At 42.2% G+C, this 26,652-nt stretch overlaps 1 protein-coding gene across 2 annotated transcripts; it reads left to right on the top strand.

The window, feature by feature from the left end:
* Positions 1–1,069: 1,069 nt before the first annotated feature.
* Positions 1,070–24,862, top strand: LOC306975776 (sphingosine-1-phosphate phosphatase 1-like). Of its 2 annotated transcripts, XR_013793721.1 has the most exons (5): positions 1,070–2,092; positions 13,791–13,880; positions 19,086–19,419; positions 21,609–21,992; positions 24,803–24,862. XR_013793721.1 is itself a non-coding variant. In XM_079573525.1 (4 exons), the coding sequence occupies exons 1-4, from the start codon at positions 1,358–1,360 to the stop codon at positions 21,818–21,820; spliced, it is 1,371 nt and encodes a 456-aa protein (XP_079429651.1). In that variant the 5' UTR covers positions 1,070–1,357; the 3' UTR covers positions 21,821–22,081. The 2 variants fall into 2 exon arrangements, 1 of the variants encoding a protein (XP_079429651.1); XM_079573525.1 differs by lacking the exon at positions 24,803–24,862 and having other exon boundaries at positions 21,609–22,081.
* Positions 24,863–26,652: the final 1,790 nt, after the last annotated feature.

The raw sequence follows: 26,652 nt of genomic DNA, 5'->3' as shown, positions 1-26,652 counted from the left end.
ACCCAAATCTCATTTGAAAGCTAAGACCTACAAGACTCATCTAAACTGATCTGTTTCCTTGTGTTTTAGTCACTTTTTTGGGTATTTTGATCCATTGCTTTTTCATTGCGTTTGTCACATTTCCCACCCCCACATTTTCATCACCTTTTGTCACTATTTTGTTGTTGTCTCGCTCCACTTTTGTCACTTTTCTGTCACTCTTTTGTGCCTTTTTTGGACAGTGTTTTTGTCGCTCTTTTGTTGCATTTCATCCTTGTCCTCGTCTCATTTCTGTTGCTCTTTTGACGATTTTCTCAAGAAGCTTTTAAATTGGGGTAAAGCCAAAGTGGAGAAAATGTGCTCTGTTCAGGTGGGAGTTAACCCCTTAACTCCCGCCTGAACCGAGGACATTTTCTCCAGTTTGGCTTTACCCCAGTCCAAAAGCTTCTGGAAAAAGCTGTGAAAATAGCAACAAGACAATGATGGAAATGTGACAAAAAAGTGAGAAAACATTGACAAAAAAGTGATGAAAAATTGATGAAAAAGTGGCAAAAATGTCACAAAAATATGATAAGAAATTTACAAGAAATTGACGAAAAAATGACAAAAATGTGACCAAAAAAAGTACAAAAATGTGACAAAAAAATGACAAAAATGTGATAAAAAATGGACGAAAAAAGTACAAAAATTCTAAACTAAATTTGACAGAAAATGAAAAAAAAAAAAAGTCAAAAATGTGACAAAAAAAGGACAAAAAAGTTACAAAAATGAGTTGAATACCCAACAAAAAAATGATGGAAAAAAAAAATCTGATGACGTGGGGGAAAAAGATTCTCTCGGTTCAGGCGGGAGTTAACAGGTTAAAGCTAATGTTTTCATTCACACGTGGGACTAGTAGCTAAGAAGTGCTAGCTTAGAAGCACTACACAACTTTTCCTTTATAAAATGATACAAAACAACACAAATTCGAGTCACCGTGGGGCTTCTTCATGCTCTTCTCGTGGATGTAGGTCGTTGGTTGTTCCTCTGTCCCAGCTTCACTTCTCCTTTAAGGCGGAGGAAGTGACATTTTCTCCCGGTGAAAAAAACCCTCGCTCTCCGCCTCTCATCTGTCAAAAGCAGCGGGACACTCAACACCACCTCTCACATCACTTTTATCCCAACTTTTCTACGACTTTCCCCACATTTTGCCCCGCTTTCGCAAACTTTTTTATCCCCGCGTTTCGGCCGCTGACTCACCGTAAGCCGTTAATTAGCGGTTAGCAACCATGGGGAAGCTAATGCTAACCGAGCGCTAGCAGCGAAAGTAGCCGGGATTCGAGCTCCTCCTCGGGGCTTCATGTAGTCCACCAACCCGCTGGAGAAGAAAAAAAAAAACATGGAAAAACAAAGCCGATTAAGGGGTTTATTTGACTACCTCCAGGACCCTTACCTTGTGGCTCGCTTTCAGCACTTTTGCGGGATACGAGGAACGTTTTCCCCCGCGGAGGAGTGCGGCACCAGCACCAGCAGCGGGGACAGCAGGGAATGTGACCGAAAACGAGTGCTCAACAACGGGACGAGTCTGCATCACGAGTCGGGGGAGAGCGAGGCGGGGAAAGCGGGTGTTTTCGAGGCTGGGGAAGGGGAGACGCACACGAGCGATTCACAAGGGCTTCACAAGAGAGTTACAGCTTCAAACGTGTCGGTAAATCAGGGGGAAGACGGGGAAAAGTTGACCCAAAATGGGGCAGCGAGTCTGGGGAAGCCTCTGCGCAAGAACTCCCTCACCGGAGACGCCGGGCAGGAGTTTCTCATCGAAAACCGCTTTTTGTTTTACCTTTTCACTTTCGGGACAGAACTGGGGAACGAGCTGTTTTATCTCATCTTTTTCCCCTTTGTGATGTGGAACGTAGACGCGCTGGTGGGCCGCCGGATCATCATGGTGTGGGCATGGGTGATGTATCTGGGCCAGTGCACCAAGGACCTCCTGGGCTGGTCCCGGCCCGCCTCGCCGCCCGTGGTCAAGGTGGAGATGTTCTACAACTCCGAGTACAGCATGCCCTCCACGCACGCCATGTCGGGCACTGCCATTCCCTTCGCCCTCTTCTACATGACGCACGGCCGCTGGGAGGTAGGTGCCAGACAGACAGACAGACAGACAGTCGCTCCAGCTTTGGTCAAAGTTTAGTCAGGGTTAACATTAAACACACAATAGTTTATCCAGTCTCAACCTCAGACTGGTCATTTGTAGATTCAGAGTGCAATATTGACCAGAGAGTATGCATTAAAGTACATAAAAGTACACTTAAAAGCCAACAAAAAGCAAGTAAAGCAAAACGTGTAGTGTCAAGCTAATGTTTTGTAAGGACAACTCAAAAATTAAGTGTTATACGACAGCACAATAGTATCAGTTATTTTAGTAAAGGATTACTCCATTCAACCATAGTCTAATCTAGTGGTTCCCAACCTTTTTCTTCCCCCTCTGCAGCCTTTGGATCCTATATTGGTGGTTCATGTACAGGGCTGGACTGGCAGAAAAAAACGACCCGGGACTTGTGGGTCAAGACTGGCCCACAAAAAAAAAAAAAAAAGGCATATTCAAAGCAATAGTTGACGTGATGAGAAAAACAATGAGCCCTTGAACTAAAACAGTATGAACTACGAATCGAGGACAATCGCTGCATGTTAAACCCTCAACGCTTTAATCTTGTTGTTTACAACGTGATGGAACTTTTGTAAATTTACTTAACAATCTTAAAATGTGCGTTGCGTTAATGAGGTTACAATAAACGATTTCCTCTTATATTCGCAACGTGAGGGGCATGAGTGTTATGTTCCAGAGACCCATTGCTCATTATGCGAGATTATCTGGGAACCATAACTCAAGAAAGCCCCACCAGAAGGGTATAAAATGCGTCACGTCCCTGTAGTGGAGGAATTGTGTAATTGCATCTATGTAATGATAGAACTTCCAATAGCTTTTGGCGCTAATTGTGGGCCGGTGCAAAGTATTACGGGGCTTATCTGTCGATCTGACTGGCCCAACCGGCCCAAAAGTACGTCGGCCCACTGGGAAAACTCCCGGTTCTCCCGATGGCCAGTCCAGCCCTGTTCATGTACCCCCTACCTCAAGGGTTTACACAGTTTACAAAGCAATAATTTATTAAAAGCACTATTTGTTAGTAACAAAACAATGTTGTGTTCGATATAAACCTAAAATTCTCCTAAAACTACATTTCACTGAAAGGAAAAGCTAATATTGTGCAAAGTTATGTTCAGTTTCACCTTTTTTCTTAAAAGTGCATTAAAGTGCATATGACACATTAGACGCAATTTTTGCAAAAACATAGTTAAAACAGCACTAAGTAACTTGTTTACCTTAATAAGTCCTTTGCGTAGTCCCTCTGGGGGTAATACAAGTGTTATCGGGATGATTGGAGGGTCTTTCATCTCCCCCTGGTGACTCTGGCCAGAAAAACACAATTGCAGCTTTCCTGCACCGGGTCGGAGTCACCAATACACACTAATGGAATCACAAAGGAGAAGCTAACAGGCTAACGAGCAAAGCTAACTGCTGGGTAGCGCCACTTAAACTGTATTTACAGCCAAGTTTGAGTGAAAAAAAAGATCTCCATTGTGTAATTGGTTGAACAATATCCCTCTCTCCCTTTGTCTTTTCTGTCAGCGCAGTATTTACTCTCACGGACAATTAATGAGTAAAAAAACGCAGCATCTTACGACACCTGCAGCGGCACTTATGGCCTCTAGGGGCATGAGTTACTTAGCGCTGCTTTAACACAACTACATTTATGATTTTGCTAAACATTTCACCCAGCTTGCTGTAGTTTGACCATTTTTGTGATGTTTATAGTCTCACATTCTTATTGGACACTGACAGGAAGTGACATAGATAGAGGACAAGAATTTTAAACTGTTGCCGTGCCGACCATGTTAAGTCAATGGGAAATGAGTGAGTGAACTTTTGGAACTTTTGCTACATTCATGTGAACTGGGGAGCTCGTTTTCCTGAGATGTGACGTCATTGCCCCCAGTGTGTTTGTGTTCATGTGTTTTTTGTGGGAAAGTGGGGATTTTGACGTCATCAAATAAAAACATTCACGTCTTTTATCACTTGTTAGTGCTTACCTGAGCTAATTAATTAAACATGATGTTAGCATCTCAAAAGCTAAATGATAGTTTGTGAGTTTTAAAAATTAATACGTAAATGTACATTTTGCTAGCATTTATTCCGGCCATTTCACTCGGAATTTTGTTACTCTGAGGATGACGTCAACTCACGCTAAACTCAAAAAGTAGTAATGTTTAACTAAAAAGCTCACATTAGACAATAGAGCAGATCAGCTGAAATCGGGACCTGAGTTCCCCAGTCATTTTCTCCAGTTGATCGAGCGTTCAGATGCATTTCCCAACTGGGGAAAACGTTTCCCTAGTTCCACGAGGACCACATGAACGTAGTATTTACCTCCATCTATGTAACTTCCTGTCAGCAACTTAAAAGTTCAAATAAAAATATGCATAAATTCTTCTTTAAAATTGCAGCGTCACTGAAATAAAATTATTATTACTTAAAACAGATATAATGCATCTAGATAAACGAGTCATATTTTGAAAAGCTTTAAAACCTGTCATACGCACTTTAAGTCCTTGAAAACTCGCCTGGTTGGGAAACACTGGTCTAATCCGTGGGAAACACAGCTTTAGGTAAATCAGTAGAAACGACGTGTTAGGACTCGGCTCTTAATGAGCAATAACCTGCATGAAGAGAAAATCAAGTGAGTGGAAGTAAAAGTGCCAATACAGAGCCAAGTGCACACAGGCAAATGTTTCAGACTGTTCTTTATGCAGTTGTGGAGGACAAAAAGTACAAGGAGCCCTGTGTCAGGTTTATAGCTGTGGGGAAACTCCTATCAGTCGGTCTGGACATGTGTTTGGACACAGGAGGAGATCTGGACGTGGTCCGTCGTCTCAGTGATGGATGGACTTTGTCTCGAGCAGCGGATGAGGGAGATTGATGGATTCTGATGAAATAGTGGAGGTCGAACCATACGGGCTTGTCTAAGGCTGATTCCGAATTGTTGCCTCTAAACTGTACTTGGGGCATAGGACTGATTTATTAAAGGGGGGGTATTATGCAAAATCGACTTTTTCAAGCTTTACATCATGTTATTATGTCATTCCCTCATTAAAAACATGCCTGAAGTGTTGCTTTGGCACATTCACGTATTTTTGAGTAATCTGTAAAAACTCTGATGGCGGCCATTTTAGGGATAGGTTTGCCTGAGTCCTCCTAGGAACGCCCCCACCTCCTGGAGACGCCTCCGAGCTTTCGTCACCAGCCGAGTAACCAACCACTGCTCCTCAGCAGAACCCCCACAGACAGCGTGTGGAGGGGGCGTGTCGGAAAGGGTCAGAGGTTCTTAAAGAGACAGAGGCCTATTTCAAGACATTCACTACAGCCATTTTAAGAGAGCAATTTTATACAAGGCAGTTATTCTAATTTACTGCATTTACAGACCAACAGAAGGTTTGGTCATCATTGTAGTGTGCTATAGACTGGTGCTATGTGACTGAAAAAAGCATAATACCCCCTCTTTAAAAACATTCCTGTTTAGTTACTGGTACTAGAGATGCACCGATCCAGGGTTTTCTCTTCTGATACCGATAATAACCGACACCAAGAGGATTTCACAAAAGTGTCTTTCTCTGAGTGAAAAATTGAATGATCCTCTTTTCTCCAGCGTGAGGTCAATTCAGTCTTAATTTTTCTTGCAAACGAGACAGTACAGATCATTTATCAATGATATGGATTAATAGACATAAACATTATTTTAAACAAGGATCACTGGATACTGATCATTACAAATATGTTGGGTAATTTTATTTTCGCATGCTGTTGCTAGCTGAAGTATTTTGCTTGGCGATTAAAAATACAATTGTGGAGGTTAAAACTAAGCCAGTGATTGAATTCTCCAGGTTGTTCCCTTCAATATGACAGCATGTCCATGTTCACTGAGGTTTAGTTGGTGAAACTTGTGTTTATCACTTTCGGTCCCAGAGATATTGTCTTTATAGGCGCTAGTTTGGCTGATAGCCGATATTGTAAAATACCCAAATATCGGCCAGTCGACATATGTCATGTCTTATAGAAAAATAGAATAACTTTTTATAGCAGTAATTTGTCCAGAAATAGATTAAATCACTTCTTTATAATCCCAGTTTGGATCTTTTTCTGAGTGAGGCTGATGAACAGTGCCTCTCCTCTCTCTCCCCATGGACTGCTAACCTGACTCCTGTAAAACATGCAGGAACAGCTCTGCAGATGGAGTTCTTTTTGTTGATGATACAGAAGTGGAAAGAGTTTTAGAAAAGGTCCGTCATCATAAATCACATCAGTTCATTTGTTTTTAATTCAACAGAATAACATCTAATTGAAAATTGAGCTTGATCAGTGTAAAACGTGGGCACCCGTCTTCTCCAAATCTCCTCTCGGTAAATGTCTGTCACGCCCACTCTCTTTTATTGTTTTTGATCTTTCTGGTGGAAACTGAAACTGCCCAGTTCCTCCTCGTCTGGAGGAGGAAGGAAGTCTTTGTCACGTTCTGTTCAGTTTCTTCAGCCTCTGCAGTTCTTTATACCAAAGATCACTTGAGGACAATGAGAAAGCAAAAGCCATTGTTAAACATCACTCCTTTCTAAGAAGTGCTGTTTCCTGAACAATGAGAAAGGAACAAGAAATAACAAGTGGGTGCAAGGATCGAGAGAGATCGGATTTAAACTGGGCCAGTTATCTGAGGTTTTTCAAATCCCTGACCTTAGATAAGAGACCCATGCATGATAAAATGAGATCAAGACCACGGTTAACAGGTTTTGCACCAAGGTCTCTGCACCACATGGACTGGTAATGACGTTGCTGATCCATTTTAACAGCCTAAGTTTGTCAAATGCAAAAATTATGCACTAAAACCTCTTTAGTCCTAATGGCCTGCCTGTATGAACTCTGTGTACATAATAAGAAACCAAGAAATCACTGCCACATTTACTTCTCTTCATAAGATAAAACATTTTCCAATTTAGCAACTGTTTCACCAGCTTCTCTTCTTCTTAAAAGAATCTACAACGTTTAAAGGCAAGCGAAGGGTCATAAAACTCCCCCTAAATTTTCTGCAAAGTGTTTTCTTTCTGCATCGCCCTGAATCTTGATCTTCTCGTTTTTCGTGGGTTTGGTTTTTCCGTGACTGATATTTGCGGACGATGTTGACCCGCTCATTGTAAACGCCTTAGCGCAGGAGAACAAACAGAGACTTTGGCCTTTCCTTAAGTCTTCAATATTCATGAGAAAGACGAGACGAAAACCAGGTCTAAAGATAAAAAGCAGGTCGGGAGGACGACGGGGGCCGGGGCAAAGCGCAGATGCCGATCTGGAGTGGTTGGCCTACATACGAGAAGACACTGGAGGCTGTTGTGTGGGGTCCACAGTGTTATGTTTGGCGGCTCTATAATATATCCCAATATTAAGTGACATCTGAAAGAGATTCACACTTTTTTTGTGTTAACACAGCCTGCAATGAAAAAAACGTATAGGAGCTTAAAATGTGCAGAAGTTAGGGAACTCAGATAAAAACAAGCTTTCCATCTTCAGCACCATGTCTGCGGAAATCAGCTGAATCTTGATCTTTTCTCGTCCTAATGTGAGCTTTTCAGTTAAAACACTGCTTCTCTCTTAAAGGCCCAATACCTGATTTGTGTTCATTACAAACAATGAAAGAGGGAAGCCACTATTAAAATTGTGTTTTTTATATATGGTTATTTTATACATGGTTATTTATAATATGTTTTTTTTTTAAGGCTGATGCCGATATTTTGGGATGTTAATTGGCGGATATTTCCAATAGTGGCTATGACCGATAGCCGAAATTGATAGAGACTTCCTGTTTTTCCTTTTTCAACACCCGAAAGAGCTCAGTCAGGGCTTTGAAAAACCCACATTGGTTTATATATTTCTATGATAGAAACCTTTGCTATAATAATAAATGTTTAACTTTAGGCTATTTTAGAGATTTAAAAAAACAACAACATCAAATTAAATTACTTAAAATAAAGGCCTTTATATCGGCTATCGGCCATGCCAACCCTCTTCATATCGGTATCGGTATCAGACCTCGAAAATCCATATTGGTCGGGCCATGATGCCCATGTGCTATTATTATGTGATATTATTGGCCAATTTTTCCAGATGTCTGGTCTATAACCCTGTAAAAACAAATACTTGGACACGCAAGCAGTAGCCGAAGTTATTAAAGTTATTACTTTAGGTGAATCAATCATAGTTTCTGTCCCAGCTTTGATTAGTTGTCGTTAGCATTAGCATATTGTTGCTAGCCGCAGCTTTTTTGCACGGCGATCAAAAATACAATAGTGGAGATTAAAACTAACTCGGCGATTGAATTCTCCAGATTCGGCACTTCAAAATGAAATGCAGCATGTCCATATTGACGGAGGTTTAGTTCAAACTTGAAGCTAATCAATTTTCATTGCGATGTTTCTCTGTTCCCCTGAGGCCGAGGGAGTTGTTGGAAGACTCGTTTAAAAGCCCTGACTTTGCTCTTTACAATTTTTTTCCAAGGCGGGAAGTCTCTTATCATTTTCAGTCCCGGAAATATCGGCTTTTTTCTGCACTAGATCGACTGATAGCTGATGTTGTGAAATCTCCAAATATCGGCCCGATTTATTAGCCAGCCGATATTAAAAATGGGACTGGACAATATTGACAAAAATGAATATCTCAATATTTTTTGATTCGAAAAGATAATTGTCCTTTTTACAATTTTTTTTCTACCTTTTTTTTTCCACCTCTCGTCCAAACTCATTCCTCACGTCCCTCACATGTTTGAGTCTTCACAGGGACGAGTTTATCGGCCTGTTTCACAACTTGCAGGGTTACTTTTCAGGGTCATTGTCACAGAAATGCAAGCGTGAGAGAGAAAGAGTTCATGAAATTGATACAAATAGACAGTGTTTTTCCCACTGAGTTTACAATATACTAAAGGTGGACATTTATTCCACTACAAGAAAAATATAAAGTATAGTGCCTTTAAGTTTACTGTGTGTCGTCGTCCTCGAAGTTATATAATTGTGAGAGAAAGGGCCGACATTAATGCTACACAGGCAAAAAGAAAAGTTGTGTGATATTTTATTAAACCAACAAACTACAGTTAAGCTTCTGAAATGCAAACATTTAACCTCTTAACTCCCACCTGAACGGATCCCATTTTCTCCAGTTTGGCTTTACCCTAATCAAAAAGCTTCTTGGGAAAAAAGCACAGCTACAAAAAAATGAGAAAACAAGGATGTAAACGCAACCAAAAAGTGACAAAAAACTCAACAAAAATTCAACAAAAATGTGACAAAAATTCAAACAAAAATGTGACAAAAATTCAACAAAAATGTGACAAAAATTCAAACAAAAATGTGACAAAAATTCAACAAAAATGTGACAAAAATTCAACCAAAAAATGACAAAAATTCAACAAAAAAGTTACAAAAATTCAACAAAAAAATGACAAATTCAACAAAATGTGACAAAAACTCAACAAAAAAAATTACAAAAACTCAAAATGTGACCATAAAGAAATACATAAATAAGGTTGCCCAACACAGCAACAACACGAGGAAAAAGATTAGTTTTGTGGGTCTTAGCTTTCAAATGAGTTGTTACACAGGCCTATATAATGGCCAAAGAGGACAGAATGCATTTGGTTCAGTGGGTGGTAAGAGGTTAAAAGAGTTTATATTCGAAATCATGAAAAGTCCGTCCACTGCCATTACATTGTGTTCAAACATCCTGGGCCCGGTGTGGAAAGTGATTGAGACCCATGAGAGGCCGCCTCCCACAGAGCCGTCAGAGCAGCAGGAGAATCCCCATAGAGAAACTACGCACAGGTCGAATGATGGACGACTGTTCACCTCTGACCCCCACCCGGTTCAGGCCGTCCCTCTGCAGCTGTCGGCACATTCAGCAGATTCACTTTCATCAAAGACTGGATAAGAACTCTAAAGGAAACACTGATTTGTCGTCTGCAAAGGGAAAACAACATCCTCAGCGGAGACGTCAGTGTTCCCGTGTCTCTGTAGGGTCTTTCTGAAAGCCATCGTTTAACCCCTTAACTCCCACCTGAACCGAGCACATTTTCTCCAGTTTGGCTTTACCCCAGTCCAAAAGCTTCTGGAAAAGAGCTGTGAAAATAGCAACAAAACTGAGACGAAAACAATGATGGAAATGTCACAAGAAATTGAAAAAAAAAATGATGAAAAAGTGGCAAAAATGTCACAAGAAATCGAAAAAAAATGGACGAAAAATGACAAAAAAAAAGACAAAAATGGGATAAAAATGTGACAAAAAAAATGACCAAAATGTGACAAAAAATGACAAAAATGTGACAAAATGTGACAAAATGTGACAAAAAATGTGACAAAAAATTACAAAAATGTGACAAAAAATTACAAAAAAAATTTAAAAAAAAATTACAAAAAAAATTACAAAAATGTGACAAGAAATGACAAAAAAATGAGTTGAATTCCCAACAAAAAAATGATGGGAAAAAAATCGGATGACATGAGGAAAAAGATCCTCTGGGTTCAGGCGGGAGTTAAGATGTTAAACTTCTGAAATGTTCTGAAATGACAACAACGTTAGAACAAGATTCCAATTGCAAACCTGTCACAATTTGTTTTATGCATCCTATTTTTCCTTGATCGCACCTGTACTTCATTAGCAGAGTTTCATCTTTAGCAGCAGTTTTAATCCCAACGTATGTTTATTTACTCAGACAATGGAGCTGTCCAGTGCTTACTTTGTAAATTGGTAGTTTCTCTTTTGGACTGATGTGATGGATTCATGAGGAATAGGCCAAAACAGTTGCCGTAACACACCCATTAAACACCAATATATAATCTCTAATCTTTGCTGGATTCTCCCAAAAAGGTTTCCAGATCCTTTGCCTTGAAAAACTGAAAGGTGGGACATTTGTTCTCCCAAACAGGGAATCAAAATAAGAAGAAGTCGCTGTAGAGCTAAAAATGTAGCTTAAAAAGGTCACTCTCTGCCATCAGAAAGCAACAAACAAGCCTCAATGCACCAATATTTCACTCTGATTAGATTCTTGTTACTAATGTATGAATCAAACTTCATCTTTAAACTGTTTATTCATAATCCGATAACACTGATGCTGCTGCTTCATGAATAAGAACATTCTGAACTTCTGTAGAGCTGTGTAATGTTTAAACACAAACGTCACAGTCCCACAATATTATTATTATGTAACATCTGTGTCTCTGGATGTGATGAACTGAATGGGCAGATTTATTAAACATTGTCGGTGAATCCTATTCGTAGGACTCTTCTGTCGTGGTCGTCACTCGTCTGAACCCAAACCTCACACGCAGCAGTTTTCCTGTTGGACCCGCAGCCTGGGGTCAGAGGTCAGGGCCTTATCTGTTATCTCCACACGGGCGAGCGACAGTGACGCGCCGGGCCGTAAATCCAACACGCTGTCATCATTCAGACCCACTCACAATGCAGACCCACTGCTGCATCATGGGAACAGGCTCCAACTGATCTGATCTGCACCATTTCTTTTGAAAAGCTTTACTCTGCTTTTTCCTCCGATTCTGCTTTTCACTGGTGTTTAATTCTCTATAAAATCTCACTTCCTCCTTCGTCTATTGCCCCGGTTTAGAAAGTGAAGCTTTTCATCGTACTTTTCACAGGGCATTAAACAGAATTAAAAGGAATTCATTGAACTGTGCCCAAAATATGGCCTTATAATGCACTTGTTCACTTTTCAAATGACCCAATGACATTTATGTGTTTCCAGGAGGCATTAGATATACATTTTCTTCAAAATTATGAAATTGCTTGATGTTTTACACCAGTGGTTCCAAAAAGCATGTGAAATCTAGAGTAGAATATTTCTTGTGGTACAATAAAGGCATTGCGTGGCACTGGATGGCCGCTTTACACTTCAAAGGGACTATACGGAGTTTAAAGAGGGGGTATTATGTTTTTTTCAATCACATAGAACCAGTCTATATCACACTACAATGATGACGAAACCTTCTGGTGGTCTGTAAATGCAGTAAATTAGAATAACTAACTTGTATAAAAGTGCTCTCTCTTGCTAAGGAGCAGTGGTTGGTTACTCGGCTGGTGACGAAAGCTCGGAGGCGTCTCCAGGAGGTGGGGGCGTTCCTAGGAGGACTCAGGCAAACCTATCCCTAAAATGGCCGCCATCAGAGTTTTTACAGATTACTCAAAAATACGTGAATGTGCCAAGGCAACACTTCAGGCATGTTTTTAATGAGGGAATGACATAATGAAAAAGTCGATTTTGCATAATACCCCAAAATAAGTATTTTCCTCCCCCTACTTGCTCCAGCAATGCCCTAATGTGTAGAATGAGCCCAGGCCTGTTCACCACTACTGCCTCTAAAATCCTGCACTGTCACTCAAAAAGTTCTTACTTCAGGTCTGAAGTGCCGTCATGCACGAGCTTTGCCTGGCCTGCCAGACACTCCTCCTTTCTGTTCAAAAGAAGAACCGTCTGGACAGCTCCACGCAGCCTGTCATTTCACGATTTTACCCACATCGGTCCAATCACTCACCGAGAGGCGGGACTTCATTCCCCCAAGACACGGAAGCCGTCACCACACTCGACCAAAACAATAGAGATGGCGTGTGCGGCGAGTGATACGATGTTTTCTCCTGCTCTTTCGTCTGTTTTAAATCATTTGAAAAAAAAAATTATCCCTAAAACCGGAGCAAGAAACAGCGTTCGAAGCGTTCCTCGTAAATAAGGACGTTTTTGGAAAGGCTTCCTGACACTTGTTGCTGCGACGTATCTAGCGTTGCTCTGATTGGTTGATGCCGTCTGTCAATCACACCCACCGGGAAATCGTTGAGATCATGCTTGCTCCCAGACTACATGTCTTTGAAATATCTTTGAAAAAGCATGTAGTTTGGCAGGCCAGGCAAGCATGAGCTTAATATAGAAGGTGCAGTTACACGTATGACCTGAGGTGGCAGTAGTGAGTATAAAATGGCCAACTTGCTTCTAGCCCGTTTTTTTTAATTTTCTCATTTGTCGAATCTACTTAAAAAGATGAACATTTGATTTCATTCCTCTGCTTGATTTAATACTAGCAAATATTTAGACACAATAACTACGGTTTGTGGCATTAACATTGAAGCATCCATTCATCCATCCATCTTCTTCCACTTGTCCATTGCCGGGACGTGGGGGTAACCATCCGAGCTGCCTAAATCACATTGCCCAAGCCCCCTCTGGCTCCACGTTTGCCATGGGAGACCCTACCAGGGCCACGAAGCCCCCGATAACAGAGCTCCAGGATCATAAAGCATTTGGCAGTAGCGCCTCCTCGGGCCCAGAGCTGTCGACCGTCACGTACTGTAGTGTTTTCCTTTGACTCCACCTTCGCGTTTGGGACGTCCTGTTCACGGTGGGACCCTCAGCCCCTACAGTGTCCAGTGAGTGTTTGTGTTGGAGTCTCGGAGAGAGTTCCAGGGCTGGTCCGGAGGAAGTCTTTGAGGAGATGGTGATCACATGGCGTTTACAGCGGGCCATTGTTTAATACGGCGCTTTACTGGAGGAAAAACTGACGGGAGGTTTTTCCTTTTGCAGAGATTTGTTTCCACGAACGACGCGTGTTGCTCTGATGTTGTGTGTGTCCCCAGATGTTTTTGATCTCTGTGCTGTTCACTCCCTGACCATGTTTCTAATTCTCTTCCCCAGTACCCGTTTGCCGTGGGCTTCTCTGTGGCGCTGAGCTGGTGTGTCCTGGTCTGTGTGAGCCGCATCTACATGGGCATGCACTCAGTCCTGGTACGTACAAATACAAATACTACTACTACTACTACCACTACCTGTGTTGTTTTTGTCAACAAAGACTAGAACAATATAATTACGTTGACGTACCTTTTTAAAATAACTATACCACGTCACGATGAGCTCAAAATAACTCTTTGGTGACAAAAACATGATAGACTTTATACATTTTTTTGTTGATGAGACAAAAATGGGAGAAAGTGGTTCATCAGACCTGGGTTTATTCTTTCCCCAGGTAAATACAGCAGTGAATGCAAAAAAAAATCTCAAAGCGATGATCAGAGGACGAGGACCTTCATCCCAATTTCCAATACTTATTTTCATTACTAGTCAACCTAATTTAATTTGTTGAAATACTAATACTGCTTATTTTATTTTATTTTTTTAAACTGACTAAAATTATACTGAAACCTTTGAGTTTTCATTAGAAATGCACCGATACTGGTATCGGATTTTGCAGCTGATACTGGAAAAAATTGGGTATCAACTACAAATTTCCGATACTGAACCAGTTTTTGCTCTCAAAACCATTACTTTTACCACCTAGATATAAGTGAATATGAACCCGTTGTATCTCATTGTAAAGCCAAGAACCTGGAGAATTAAATCGCTGAGTTAGTTTTAACCATTGCAAATGTATTTTTTTTTGCCACACAAAATTCTGCGGTTAGCACTAGCGTGCTAAAGCTAGCGGGAGCATGCTTCTGCTAGCAAAAACTAATCAAGGCTGGGTCAGAAACTATGATCGAAATATCTAAAGTAGCCAAATAAAATAACCACTGCTGAAGCCAAGTGTTTATAATTCAGTTTAAATAATAACTGATCTAACTTATTTGTAATGATCAGATTATTTAATGCAGGGGTTCCAAACCTTTTTGGCTTGGACATTGTATAAAGTTGTTCTTCCGCTACTTTAGGGCAGATTTTAAAATCAATGTATGTTTTTAAACAGTTTATTTAGAATTCTAGGCTGTTTTACACACAAAAATATATGAAAACAGTAGCATTTTTCTTTTTATTTAATCTTGAAATCATCTGGGGACCACTCAAGGCCTTGCGACCCCCCGAGGGGTCCCGACCCCCACTTTGGGAACCACTGACTTAATTTGAGTTGTTTATACATAAAGCCTGTCATATACACAAGGATATTTAGTGTAGAAAAGTCCAGTGATCCTTGTTAAATGTTTATCCAAGAGTTTATCAATAGATATAACTGATCTGTAACATTTATTGGTTTATTTGGTCGTGACAGTGCATGTGGGGTAAACTGGAGTACCTGGAGGAAACCTACGCAGACACAGGGAGAACATGCAAACTCCACACAGAAAGGCCCCGTCCAGGTGGGAATCGAACCCGGAAAAAGCCGGATCTGTGCATCTCCAGTTTTTGTCGACCAAACGAGTCTAAAGCCGGGTGTACACACTGCTCGATTTTAGCTCTCTGTGACAAGCAGTCACTCTTCGTGGGGGAAATCGTAGGATGTACAGCAAGACGATGACAAAGAACAGAAACAGAACAGTCGTACGACCAAGACGAGCTGCCACCGACATTAGGCAGAGTCTGATATTTTGCAAGGCTAGTCTCTCAAAAACACTACTTTAGTGCAGCACTGATGGTTATTTACTCACCACCTTTGCTATTAGTGCAAGCATTAGTGTCTCAGCTGCTACAAATACCTGTCATTATGGCTTGTACCGTGCACAGTAAGGCCCTGACTCTACGTATAACAGAAATGCATGAAAACTTCAGATATTGATGAGTGAATTAAAGCTAAAACCTTCGCACCCACAGTAGTTACAGTGTTCCCCTAAAGCGGCCGTTACCGCGGTGTTAAACAGAAACAGGATCCTGCTCTTTTATTCAGGAGTTTGAGTTACTTCCATCACTCAGAGCGGTTCACGACCCAGCGGTGACTCAACACATTACTATAGAGCTCACGTTACGCGCGATACAACTTTAATGCCACGCAGGATCACAGTATCAGAGCCCGCGCTTAACTACGCCTACTCCAGGACCAAAAACTGGATCTAGAACTTCCACTGAACACGGAAGTCCATTTGCTGCTTGTTGTTCCCCTGCAAAACAGTTCATTTTCATGTGCGTCCGGTCTGAACTTGTTCTGAAGCTCCTGCATTTGTGTAATGATCGCACGGGAACCAGTCCAGACCTGAACCACGGACTAAACCAGCACCAAACCTTCTGCTTCCACTAAACATTGCTACACTTTTTTTTTGTCCACAGTGGAAGTTTTTGGCCCAAGGCAGAGATTAGCCCCATGACTCCAGTTTGTTTTACACAGGATTACAGAGGATTACAGGGTTAAAACAATGGACCAAACCACGACTGAGATCAACTTAGAACCAGGACTAAACCAGGACAAAATCGCACCAAGCTTAAAGAGGACAATGTGGATTCAACTGTACACTTTTTAACTCTTCAATAAAAGAAAGACCTGGGCTTTTTTCATTGGAACCAGTTCTAAATTCATAGGAAGTGTTGGAGACGTTTTGTGAGTGACTCAAAGCTTCCCACACAGAGTTTCTTGTTGTTGTTGGCTTCTTGTCGCTATCTGATGACATCGTTCAGTTGAAGTTGCAGTGTTTTATCCTGCACTGTGCGATGAGGAGGCTGTGGTTGGTTTAATCCTTCACTTACCGTAAATGCTCTAATATAGGCCGGGGCCTTTATTTACCCAAGGGCAGCTAGGACCAGGCCACAATTAGAGACAGGCCTTTATTTCTATTTGAGCAAAACGGACGGCCAGGAAAATGAAGAAAAATGAGATTTATGTCCATTTGCACCTAAAATATTAGGTTCATTTATTAATTAACATTTCAAACACTCTCCCAGCGGCTGGAACATTGACGCCTTTTATTTTGTCGGGACAACAGGAAGTGTTTCGTTGCTGTTAGCGGAGCTTTGACATCAATGTCACTGCAGGTTTCTGTTTTGCTTTTACCGCGGACTTGGATTATTTGTTGTTATCTTGTGTAAAAGGCGAGTTTAGACGGAGCGTTTGTGTTTGTGATCGATCATGAGACTGACCCGAGAGAAGACGAGACACTCGCGCTGATCGGAGGAGTTATTTTGAGGCGTGGGACTGACCTGCACACGGAGCAGCTGGACGTGCTTTGAAGACGCGATGGTGACTTTATTAAAACCCTGGAGGGTCACACAACATTTGTTTCTTGCCCTGTTTCCAAATATAGGCACAGGAGGTTTGAAAAGTGGCTAAATCTGTGTCAAAGTTACGCTTCCCGTTTGTTTACTTCCTGCATGTAAGTTTTCATTTACACTCGTATGAGACAAATTCCTAACATGGGGAATATTTCTACCGCTATAGTTTCTAATAAAAGCCCCGGCCTGTTTTAGAGACAGGCTTTAATTTGCCTCCGCCAGCCACGAACCCGGCTACTGTTAGAGACCCGGCCTCTGTTTGAGACCCGGCCGCTAATGGAATACAGGGCAGTATTAGAGAATTTACGGTATATCAGTAATAGAGGTCGACCTATAGCCGATATTTGGGTATTTTACAATATCGGCTATCAGACAATGTCATGCTGCTAAAAGGCCGGACCGAAAGTGATAGACTTCCTGCTTTTTGCATTGGACCAGACAGGTACGCATCAACTCGTCATGTAAGAACATATTTCAGTATGGAAAAATGGTGGCCTATTCCTTTAATGTTTATTTGGAATCTGCTGATTTTTGTCTTTAAAACGAGCTCCCATGTACCAACTACATGATAAGTCAGCCTTATGCTCCAAATAAAGCGCCCCCTTCTGTCATAGTTCAACGCTGACCCATTTTACAGTTTAGAAACATCATACATACACAGGATTATAGACAAGACAGTTGGTCAAAAACATTAGCCAAAAGTATTGTTGGTGCATACAGTAAAAATCCCCTAAGAGTGGCATCGGCCTGAGAATAAATATTGGTCGACCTCTAATCCATAATGTTAGTGAGCAGTGCCCTACAGGGTTTTGCTAAAGAAAGCCGTGCTGGAGATGTAGTTTAGGTCTTTCGTACTGCATCAAAACTTTCGCTTTAGCTGTGACACAAAGGAGTCCTCCTGCTCTCTCAGACTGATCTGTGCCTGGCTTTAGCAGAGCAGAGAGGACATTCTGGACTCTGTCAGGCTGTAGTTGGGTCTGGACTCTGTCAGGCCTGTAGCCGACTGTAATCAGATTCTAAAACAGGACTGTGCCTCAGTACAAGCTTTATCAGTGAGATAAAGCCCAGGTCAATGTCGGTCACTGTACAAAGCTAATTTTATCTCTTCTCCAGGTCTACTGTTGGTTTTAGTTTTTAGCCCAGGTTTTTGCTCTCGCTTTGGCCCTAGTTTTGAGTTGGTTTCGACTTTACTTCAGACTGAGATAAGGCCTTGTTCTTCCGTTGCATTTCTAGATGAGATAAACGGAGTTTACTGCAGATCGATGAGCTCATCTCGACATTATCTCTGACAGAAGCTTTTATCCACCGCAACCACTCTCTCCGACTGCACCGCTGCTGTGTCTGAGCTGAAAGGAAGGAAAAGTGTTGGTTCTCAGAAAGCGGTTCAGGGACTTGACCTGGTACAATGGAGTCTCTCAATTGTCCCAAAAAGTTGATCTTCTGTCTCGACTTGGCTCTGTTCTGGTCCATTATGAACCAAATGAACTACACACACCATATAACCATAAAAATTCTAATAAAAGCTGTTGTTATCAAAGTACAAGCGGCTTCTCTTTGACACAAGCCGAGACAAACCGGCCAATCAGGGCTGGAGGCGTCATTATTATGGTAAACCCAGGGTTCAGAGGTCATTGTTAGGCTCACTTCCTTTTCCCTGTTTATCTTATCTCAGCCTGATCGTATCAGACTTGTTGCAGGAAAGTCATATAATTTTCTGGAAAATGGACAGAAGACGCTTATCAGTTGAGTTGCTCACGTTTCTGTCTCCGTCACACCTGTGTCTTTCCGCTTTCCAACCCAGTTACGCCATGATCCCCCACATTGTTCGAACCAAATCCTTTTTCACACCTGCCCAAGCAAACAGAGCTGTGTGGCCTGATGACAAGATGTACCAATTGAGGTGCAGGCTCAACTCGACTAAACCGAGGCAAAATTAAGTGGATTTATTCCTCATGAAGAGCTTCGATAGAAAAGGACGTTTTGGCCTTGCTTTAACCCTCTCCTTTCTCTCTCCTCTCTCCTCAGGACGTGCTGGCGGGGGTGCTGTACTCCTCCCTGATCCTGCTCGTCTTTCTGCCGGCCTTAGACCTCACTGACCTCGTCGTCCTGCACAGCTCCTGGGCTCCTCTCGTGGTGCTGGGGCTGCCCTTCGTCCTGGCTCTGCTGTGCTTCCGGCTGGACGCCTGGAGCACCTCGCGGGGCGACACGGCGCAGATCCTGGCCAGCGGGGCCGGCATCACTCTGGCGTCCCACGTGAACGCACGGCTGGGCATCAGTCGCGACCCGCTGTCCGCCTCCCTCGCCCTGCCCAACATCACCGCCTGGCTCTTACTCGTGGTGCTGCTCAGGATGCTCATCGGTGAGTCTTTTTATCCCAGTAGTCCAGTCTTTCTCCTTTCATCGGGTGTCCCCAAGGCTGTGTCTTAGGCCCCTGCTCTACACCTACAACTGTGCGACATCTCATCCGAACACCAGCATAATTAAATTTGCTGATCACATCACAGCTTTTGGGTACAGGGCTAAGGCTTAAACACTCCAGGTCTAGTGTAGGGAGAACAACCTTCACTGAAATTCCAACAAGACCAAGGAGTAAACAATGGTCGCCTAGCCTTTTCCTGGAATGTGCAATGACTGTTTCAGTGTCTCTGGCCACACGGAAAAGTACAAGTAACATTACATAAAAAAAAACAGACAGACCTGCTTTTGAAACACAAATATAAAAGCAGAAGTTATTCCAGGAGGGAAAGGGAAAGTGCAGTGCAACAACTTTTAGATACTGATAATAAATTGAATGAAGTTAAAGCCTTAATTTTCTGGTTCCTCGTCCAAAAGACTCTTGAAAATACTTTTCAAATGTCCATACAGTTCGCCATTGATGTTTTTGATGTTTTTTCTCCCAATTACACCATTTGTATTTTTATTAGGTTTAGATGGACCCCTACCTTTCCTGAACACAGGGATGTACAACCCCTGGGAGTTCATTGAAAGGATGTGTTTTAATGGCATGAAATCTACCCAAATCTAACAACTTCTCGATGCCTCTGATCCAAGTGTAACGCCTCATTCGAAAGCTAAGACCTGCGTAACTGATGCTAACTTTTTTGTTTTGTGTTCGTCTCTTTTTTGTTGTGTTTTCGTTGCTTTTTTGTCGTGCATTTGTTGTCGTGCATTTGTTCTGGCAATTTTAGATTTAGCTCGACGTGCTTTTGTGTAAAAAATAAATGGAATGTCCAGACTTAAGGTCAGCACACACTACTCTACACTACACTTTTATGCCCGATTTTGCTCTAATTCTCAGTTGTGCCGAGTCTTCTCGAGTCGCGTCTAGTCGAAGGCAGTCACACAGAGTCGGGTCGTGTAGTGTGGGGGGGTCACGACTGGACTGACGTTCGAATCGTGTAGTGTGGGCGGTAGAAAGACGTGACTAGACTCCAGTCGTAGGAAATCAAACATGTTTGATTTTTAAGCCCGATTATGGACGCACGGGAGAAACGTGGGTGATTTTACCGTCCCAAATGTGAAAGACAGAAAAACACTGCCGCGCCTCCTTTTTTCACTTCTCTGTTAAACCAGCGGCACAAACAACTCATTTCATGGCCACAGCCCCACACAAAACAGCACAACTTTATATCACAAAAGTTCACGACAACCACCTTTTCCAACTACATTTCAACCACGAACAGAGTTTAGCGGCACTTACTGAGTTTGGAGACGAACTGTTCAGCTTGACCTCGCCACTAACGGCGGCTAGCCTCGCTTTGCTTTCTCTCCCCACTTTCTCCTCCGTCTCCTGCATCTCGAGGCTGAGGCCCGTCTCCTTTTCTTAATAAATCCACTGAAATACGTCCCGCTTCTTCGCGTCGCCAACTTTTATCTCCATTTGACAGAACTATAGCCAAGTTGAAGGCTTCGTAGTAGCAGTAAGCTAGCACTGCGGTGTTGTGACATTGTTGACACCGTTTACCAATCGGTACACACACGTTTTCCCACAAATGAGGCAGTAGAGAGGCTGTGTTACAAAACATCAGCTGTTCAGAATCGTGTAGTGTGTTCACTCTTACGATTCTCAGTCGTTAAGTGTGAACCCCCAGACGTTCTATAATCACACTGAATCCAGTCGTGAAGTGTGAACCCCCCATTCTATATAAAATCGTTTAAGACTAGAAAAGTTGTGTAGTGTGTGCTGGCCTTTACAGGATAACGGAGAAGATTGTTTAATGTGGTCCAAGTTCCATAGGGTCCCAAAACAGTTCCTCAGTTTAGCACAGTCAAAAAAACTGTTGGGCCTAAACCCAGGCCAGCTTCCACACCACTACTCAAGGGTGCCCCCAACTGTCCATACATGGCTACCTGGCCCCACCCAAACACACATGAAATATGTAATGATATGGTGCTTACAAAACAAAATATTCACTTTTATGTGGCTTTTATGTCGCTTTTTCGTCACTTTTTCGTCTTGTTTTCCTAGTTTCACTGTGTCGTTTACAGTGTCCATGTCCGTAAACATCATTTCGTCCTGCTTTACTACTGTCTCTCCTTGTCCCGCAGGCGTGGCCGTGCTGGTGCTGACCCGCGCGGTGATGAAGGCGCTCACGCTGTCGTCTCTGTGCCGCGTCTTCCCCTCGACAGCAGGGGGCGACGTGCGGCAGGCGCGGCAGCACATGCACATCGAGCTGCCGTACCGGTACATCGTCTACAGCACGGTGGGCTTCAACGTGCTCTTCCTCGTGCCGCTGCTCTTCAGCTACGTGCAGCTGTGAGCGGGACTGCAACGCCCACAATGCACTGCTGCTGAGCGGGACTGCAACGCCCACAATGCACTGCTGCCGAGCTGGTAATGCTGCGTTCACGAGCTCACGGAAACTCAGAGTCTCTGCGTAAAACGGCCGAGTTACGAAAGAAAGTGTCTGGAAAAACTTGGGTGCAACAATTGTAAGCTATTTTTTTTTTTTATTATTTTAATCCAACATCTTTTCGTTTTAAGCTGTGTTTGTAAAAAATGAGTCTCAGTCAGATGAAAACTTCAGTGATTTCAGTCAACTTATCTTGGGTTGAGCAGTTAATGATTGATGGTGCCCAATCAGGCAAATAGTTTGTTCATTATTGTCAAACTTATCTGACTAACATTCAATCACAGATGTTAGGGCTGGGTTTAACGATACCAGAATGCGATCGAGAAAAAGTTAAGCTACTACCAACAACTCCTTATTTTGATGCCAGTTGAAGTATGTGCATATTGATTTAAAAAGTTAAAAGAAATAACTAGGGATGCACCGATACTGATACCAGTGTTGGGTATCGGGCCAATACCACATGCTTGTACTCATACTCGTACTCATTCATGAGGTCCCGATACCAGAAACCGATACCATTTGACGTGTGGCCAGCGCACCTACGAGGCGCAGCTCTCAGCTGAGGAGAGAAGAAGCAACAAACTGGAGAATTGTTTAGTGTAAATACAATAATCCACATAGAGCTGACTTTATTACAGACTGCGCTCTCTAAACCAGAGTCTGTGCTGGATTTAACCAGAGCTTAATGTTGTTAGTGCTGCAGCGTCTGCAGTGTTTACAACATACAGGCTAACGTTGCTAACTCGCGGCTAGCAGTTTTGGCCATTCTGACGCCGTTTTATGCCCAGGGGTTTATTCATCTGAAAAACTAACCCAGCGACTAAAAAGTCCTCAGAAAATCCAAATTAAAGACATACAGCATGTTTATATTGAGCGAAAATGAGCTGCAGCAGAACAATGAAAACGCTGTAGCTACTCGCTAAGTTACTACAAACACACGAGAAAATCTACAAGAGCTGAAGTAAAGACGAAAAGAGACCATTTAAGTAACTTCTCAATACTATTGTTTAATAAAAATACATAAATGAATAAAGCACAGGCATTGGGAGCTTTTGGACATGGGCTTTTCTGTCTATGATGGACAGTGCAATAAAAAAATAAAATGATGTTGAATGAAAATAAAATAGATAATAAATGGCATCAGCACAATTCTAATATAACTGCTCTTAAATGTGTCGCCTACTTTACTTAAGGAAATGTACACGAGTAAATTAAAAAAAGCAAGAATGTTGAAGAAAATGCCTTGTACTCGCATTCGGTATCGGCAAGTACTTAAATCAAAGTACTCGTACTCGCATCGGTTTTAGAAAAAGTGGTATCGGTGCATCCCTAGAAATAACCCCCGATGGAATAAATTATCTGTCAGCTTTAGGGCTGGGTATGGATCCGATTCACTTCAAAAGGGCCCGATTTGCAGATTGAGTTAAAGCTGCTCTAAGCGATCCAGATTTGCCGGTCCGGCACTGATGCATTACCAAAAAGCCCCTCTAGATGCGCCACCTTGTGTGCCAAACTCGCAAACTGTAGAACAGGGGTCGGCAACGTCAGGCCCGGGGGGGAAATCCGGCCCTCCTGCACAGACCCTCTGGCCCCCAAGATGAATTTGCTCACATACCTGCCAAAGCTGGGGGAAGATGAGCCACTTTTTGCTTTGGTGGTTATTGTGTAAAAACAGTATAATATAAATACAAAATGTGACTGTTTACATATGTTTTTGAACCTCTTAACTCCCACCTGAACTAAGCACATTTCCCCCCGTTTGGCTTTACCCAAACCTAAAAGCCTCTTGAGAAGAAAGCATCAAAATGGCATCGAATCACAACAAAGTGACATAAAAGTGACATAAACACAACAAAAGCAACAATAAAACAACAGAAAAGTGACTGAAGAGCGAGAAAAAAGTGACGAGAAAAAAGGGCAAAAATACTTACTTAAACTTACTTAAAAACCCACAATAAAAACCTAAAAGACGCTTCAAAAATTTGACAAAAGAGCGGCAACAACAAGCTACAATTAGTTTTGCAGGCCTTAGCTTTCAAATGTGGCACTACACTGTTGCTTTGCAGCTTTTAGACTTGGGTAAAGCCGAACTGGAGGTAAAAATAATAAAAAATCCAGGAAAAACATCCCATATAATGCAAAACATTGGCAATTGCAGAAAATTGGCTTCAGTGGTTCGGCCCTCGGTGATTTGGTGATGATGAAAATCGGCCCTGCACCACACCCCATCACAGCACCCCCCCCCTCCAAATGTCCGTAGCAGAAGACGCAGCAACAGTTAGCAGCTAACAGTTTAGCATTATGGCAGAAGTTCACAAAAAGATGGTGAACTGACAAACCTGTGACTGACCTGCTCTGACGCAGCTGAAAATCCTCCTGAAATGTCCGTTTGTTTATTAATCCAATATCTACAGGTCTTTTTGCTCCTTTTTTTTTTACTCACAAAGCAAAGCAGCACCGGAGGAGAGGCTGAGGCGTTCAAGGGTTGCGGGGGAAAAAAGTACTGCGCTGTTAACTTAGTTCTAAATGGAATTATTATGTTCTAGATGTCCAAAACTACTGATGAAAACATTTCAAAAAGACATTGCTTAAGGCAGTTTTAAGGAAATCACGCAGGACCAGTTTGACTTGGAGATGGAAGACGTTCTCAGAAGAACTAATGCTGCAAATTCTAGAAACTAACTCTAGCTTGGTAGATTAAAGTAAATTAGTAAAAAATAGGAATATTTAATGCCGTTGCGTTAATTCATAGATATCTGGCTGTTCAAAGGAAAATCAAATCAATAATTAAACCCAGCCCTAGTCAGATTTATAGTTCTGAATAATGTAGTGTAGGTATCGTTTAGTTACCAAACCAAGTATTCTGGTGTTTTTTTTATTGTATTACAGAAACAAATTTATGAGCAAAGTCTGTTTTCCCGGCGTGAGGAGCGAGGTGGACATTCAGACACTGCATTTACCTCAGAAATATATCACATAATATCTCACAGAAACCTTTTCATTGTTACAAAACTGGCAGTCGTCTTGTTACGCACTTGGAAACACTTGAAGATCACGCTCTGAGTTCAAGGCCGTTTTCCAGAGTCTCGAGTTTCCGAGAAGTCCTGAACGCAGCGTCACACCTTCACCGAGAACTCCCAGAAATGCCTTTATCGTCTTCAACAAGCAGCAGCTCTGAGAGAAGAAGAAGAAAACTACAGGAACCACAATGCACTGCTCCGGGAGAGAACCACTTCAGCTGCATTTCAATCTGGTATTTTCAAAAAAACGCGTCCAAAATGCTGTTCTGGAAGTTTTCCGCCGCCTTTTTTACCTGCGGATTCGTTGGCGCTAAAGTTATTGAGACAAAGGTTGTTTTTTTAATGGGATTTTTCACCTGTTGCACTTGTTCTTTGAGAATCGTCTTTTCTAGCAGAGACCGTCACTGCCACTGTGTTCCAGAGTTTAGCTTTGACTGTTAAGAAACTCCAGAGAAATGTCTTTGGTCCTGAAATCTCTCCATTTGTAGTTTTTGAAAACGTAATTGGAAAAAGACTGATTTCCACCAAACTTGTGCTTTAAATTAGCACCGGTTTCATTATTGAAGGTTATTAAATAAATTGTGAATTGTAGCGGGGGGGATTGCCTTGAGATGAGCACACGTTACACTGTTTTTTGCCCGAGATTGTTTTTAAAGCAGAACTAAGTAACTTTTTTTTACCTGAATACATCCTCTCCTTAGTCCCTGTGGGGATAGTACATGTCATGTTAATGGGATGATTGGAGGGTCTTTCATCTCTCACGGTGTCTCAGGCCACAAAACCACAATTGCAACTTTGCCTGCGTCGGGTCGGAGTCACCAATACACACTAATGGAATCACAAAGAAGAAGCTAACAGGCTAACGGGCAAAGCTAACTGCAGGCTAATGCCACTTAAACAGTATTTACAGCCAAGTTTTAGAGAAACAAAGATCTCCATTGTGTAATTGGATGTACAATATCCCTCTGTCCCTTCGCCTTTTCTGTCAGCGTAGTATTTACTCTCACGGACAATTAATGAGGAAATAACACGACATGCTACGACACCTGCAGTGGCGCTTTTAGCCTCTAGGGGCAAGAGTTACTTAGAACTGCTTTAAAGAGGGGGTATTATGCTTTTTTCAATCACATAGCACCAGTCTATAGCACCAGTCTGTTGGTCTGTAAATGCAGTAAATTAGAATAACAGCCTAGTATAAAATTGCTCTCTCAAAATGGCTGTAGTGAATGTCTTGAAATAGGCCTCTGTCTCTTTAAGAACCTCTTTCCGACACGCCCCCTCCACACGCTGTCTGTGGCATCAGTGGGGAGGGGGTTCTGCTGAGGAGCAGTGGTTGGTTACTCGGCTGGTGACGAAAGCTCAGAGGCGTCTCCAGGAGGTGGGGGCGTTCCTAGGAGGACTCAGGCAAACCTATCCCTAAAATGGCCGCCATCAGAGTTTTAACAGATTACTCAAAAATACGTGAATGTGCCAAGGCAACACTTCAGGCATGTTTTTAATGAGGGAATGACATAACATGATGTAAAGCTTGAAAAAGTCAATTTTGCATAACACCCCCACTTTAAAGGGACTATACGGAGTTTAAAAATGTTAAAATAATGTATTTTCACCCCCTACATGTTCCAGCAATGTCCTAATGTGTAGAATATGCTCAGACTTATTAACTTAAAAGGTGTAAAGTCGGGGCCGAAGTGTTAAATATAGAACCTGCAGTTACGC

This window comes from Gobius niger (assembly GCF_951799975.1).
Source record: "Gobius niger genome assembly, chromosome: 16".
NCBI classification, from domain to species: domain Eukaryota; kingdom Metazoa; phylum Chordata; class Actinopteri; order Gobiiformes; family Gobiidae; genus Gobius; species Gobius niger.
The sequence above is the reverse complement of the archived record's forward strand: the minus strand, read 5'-3'. Positions and strand labels throughout refer to the sequence as shown.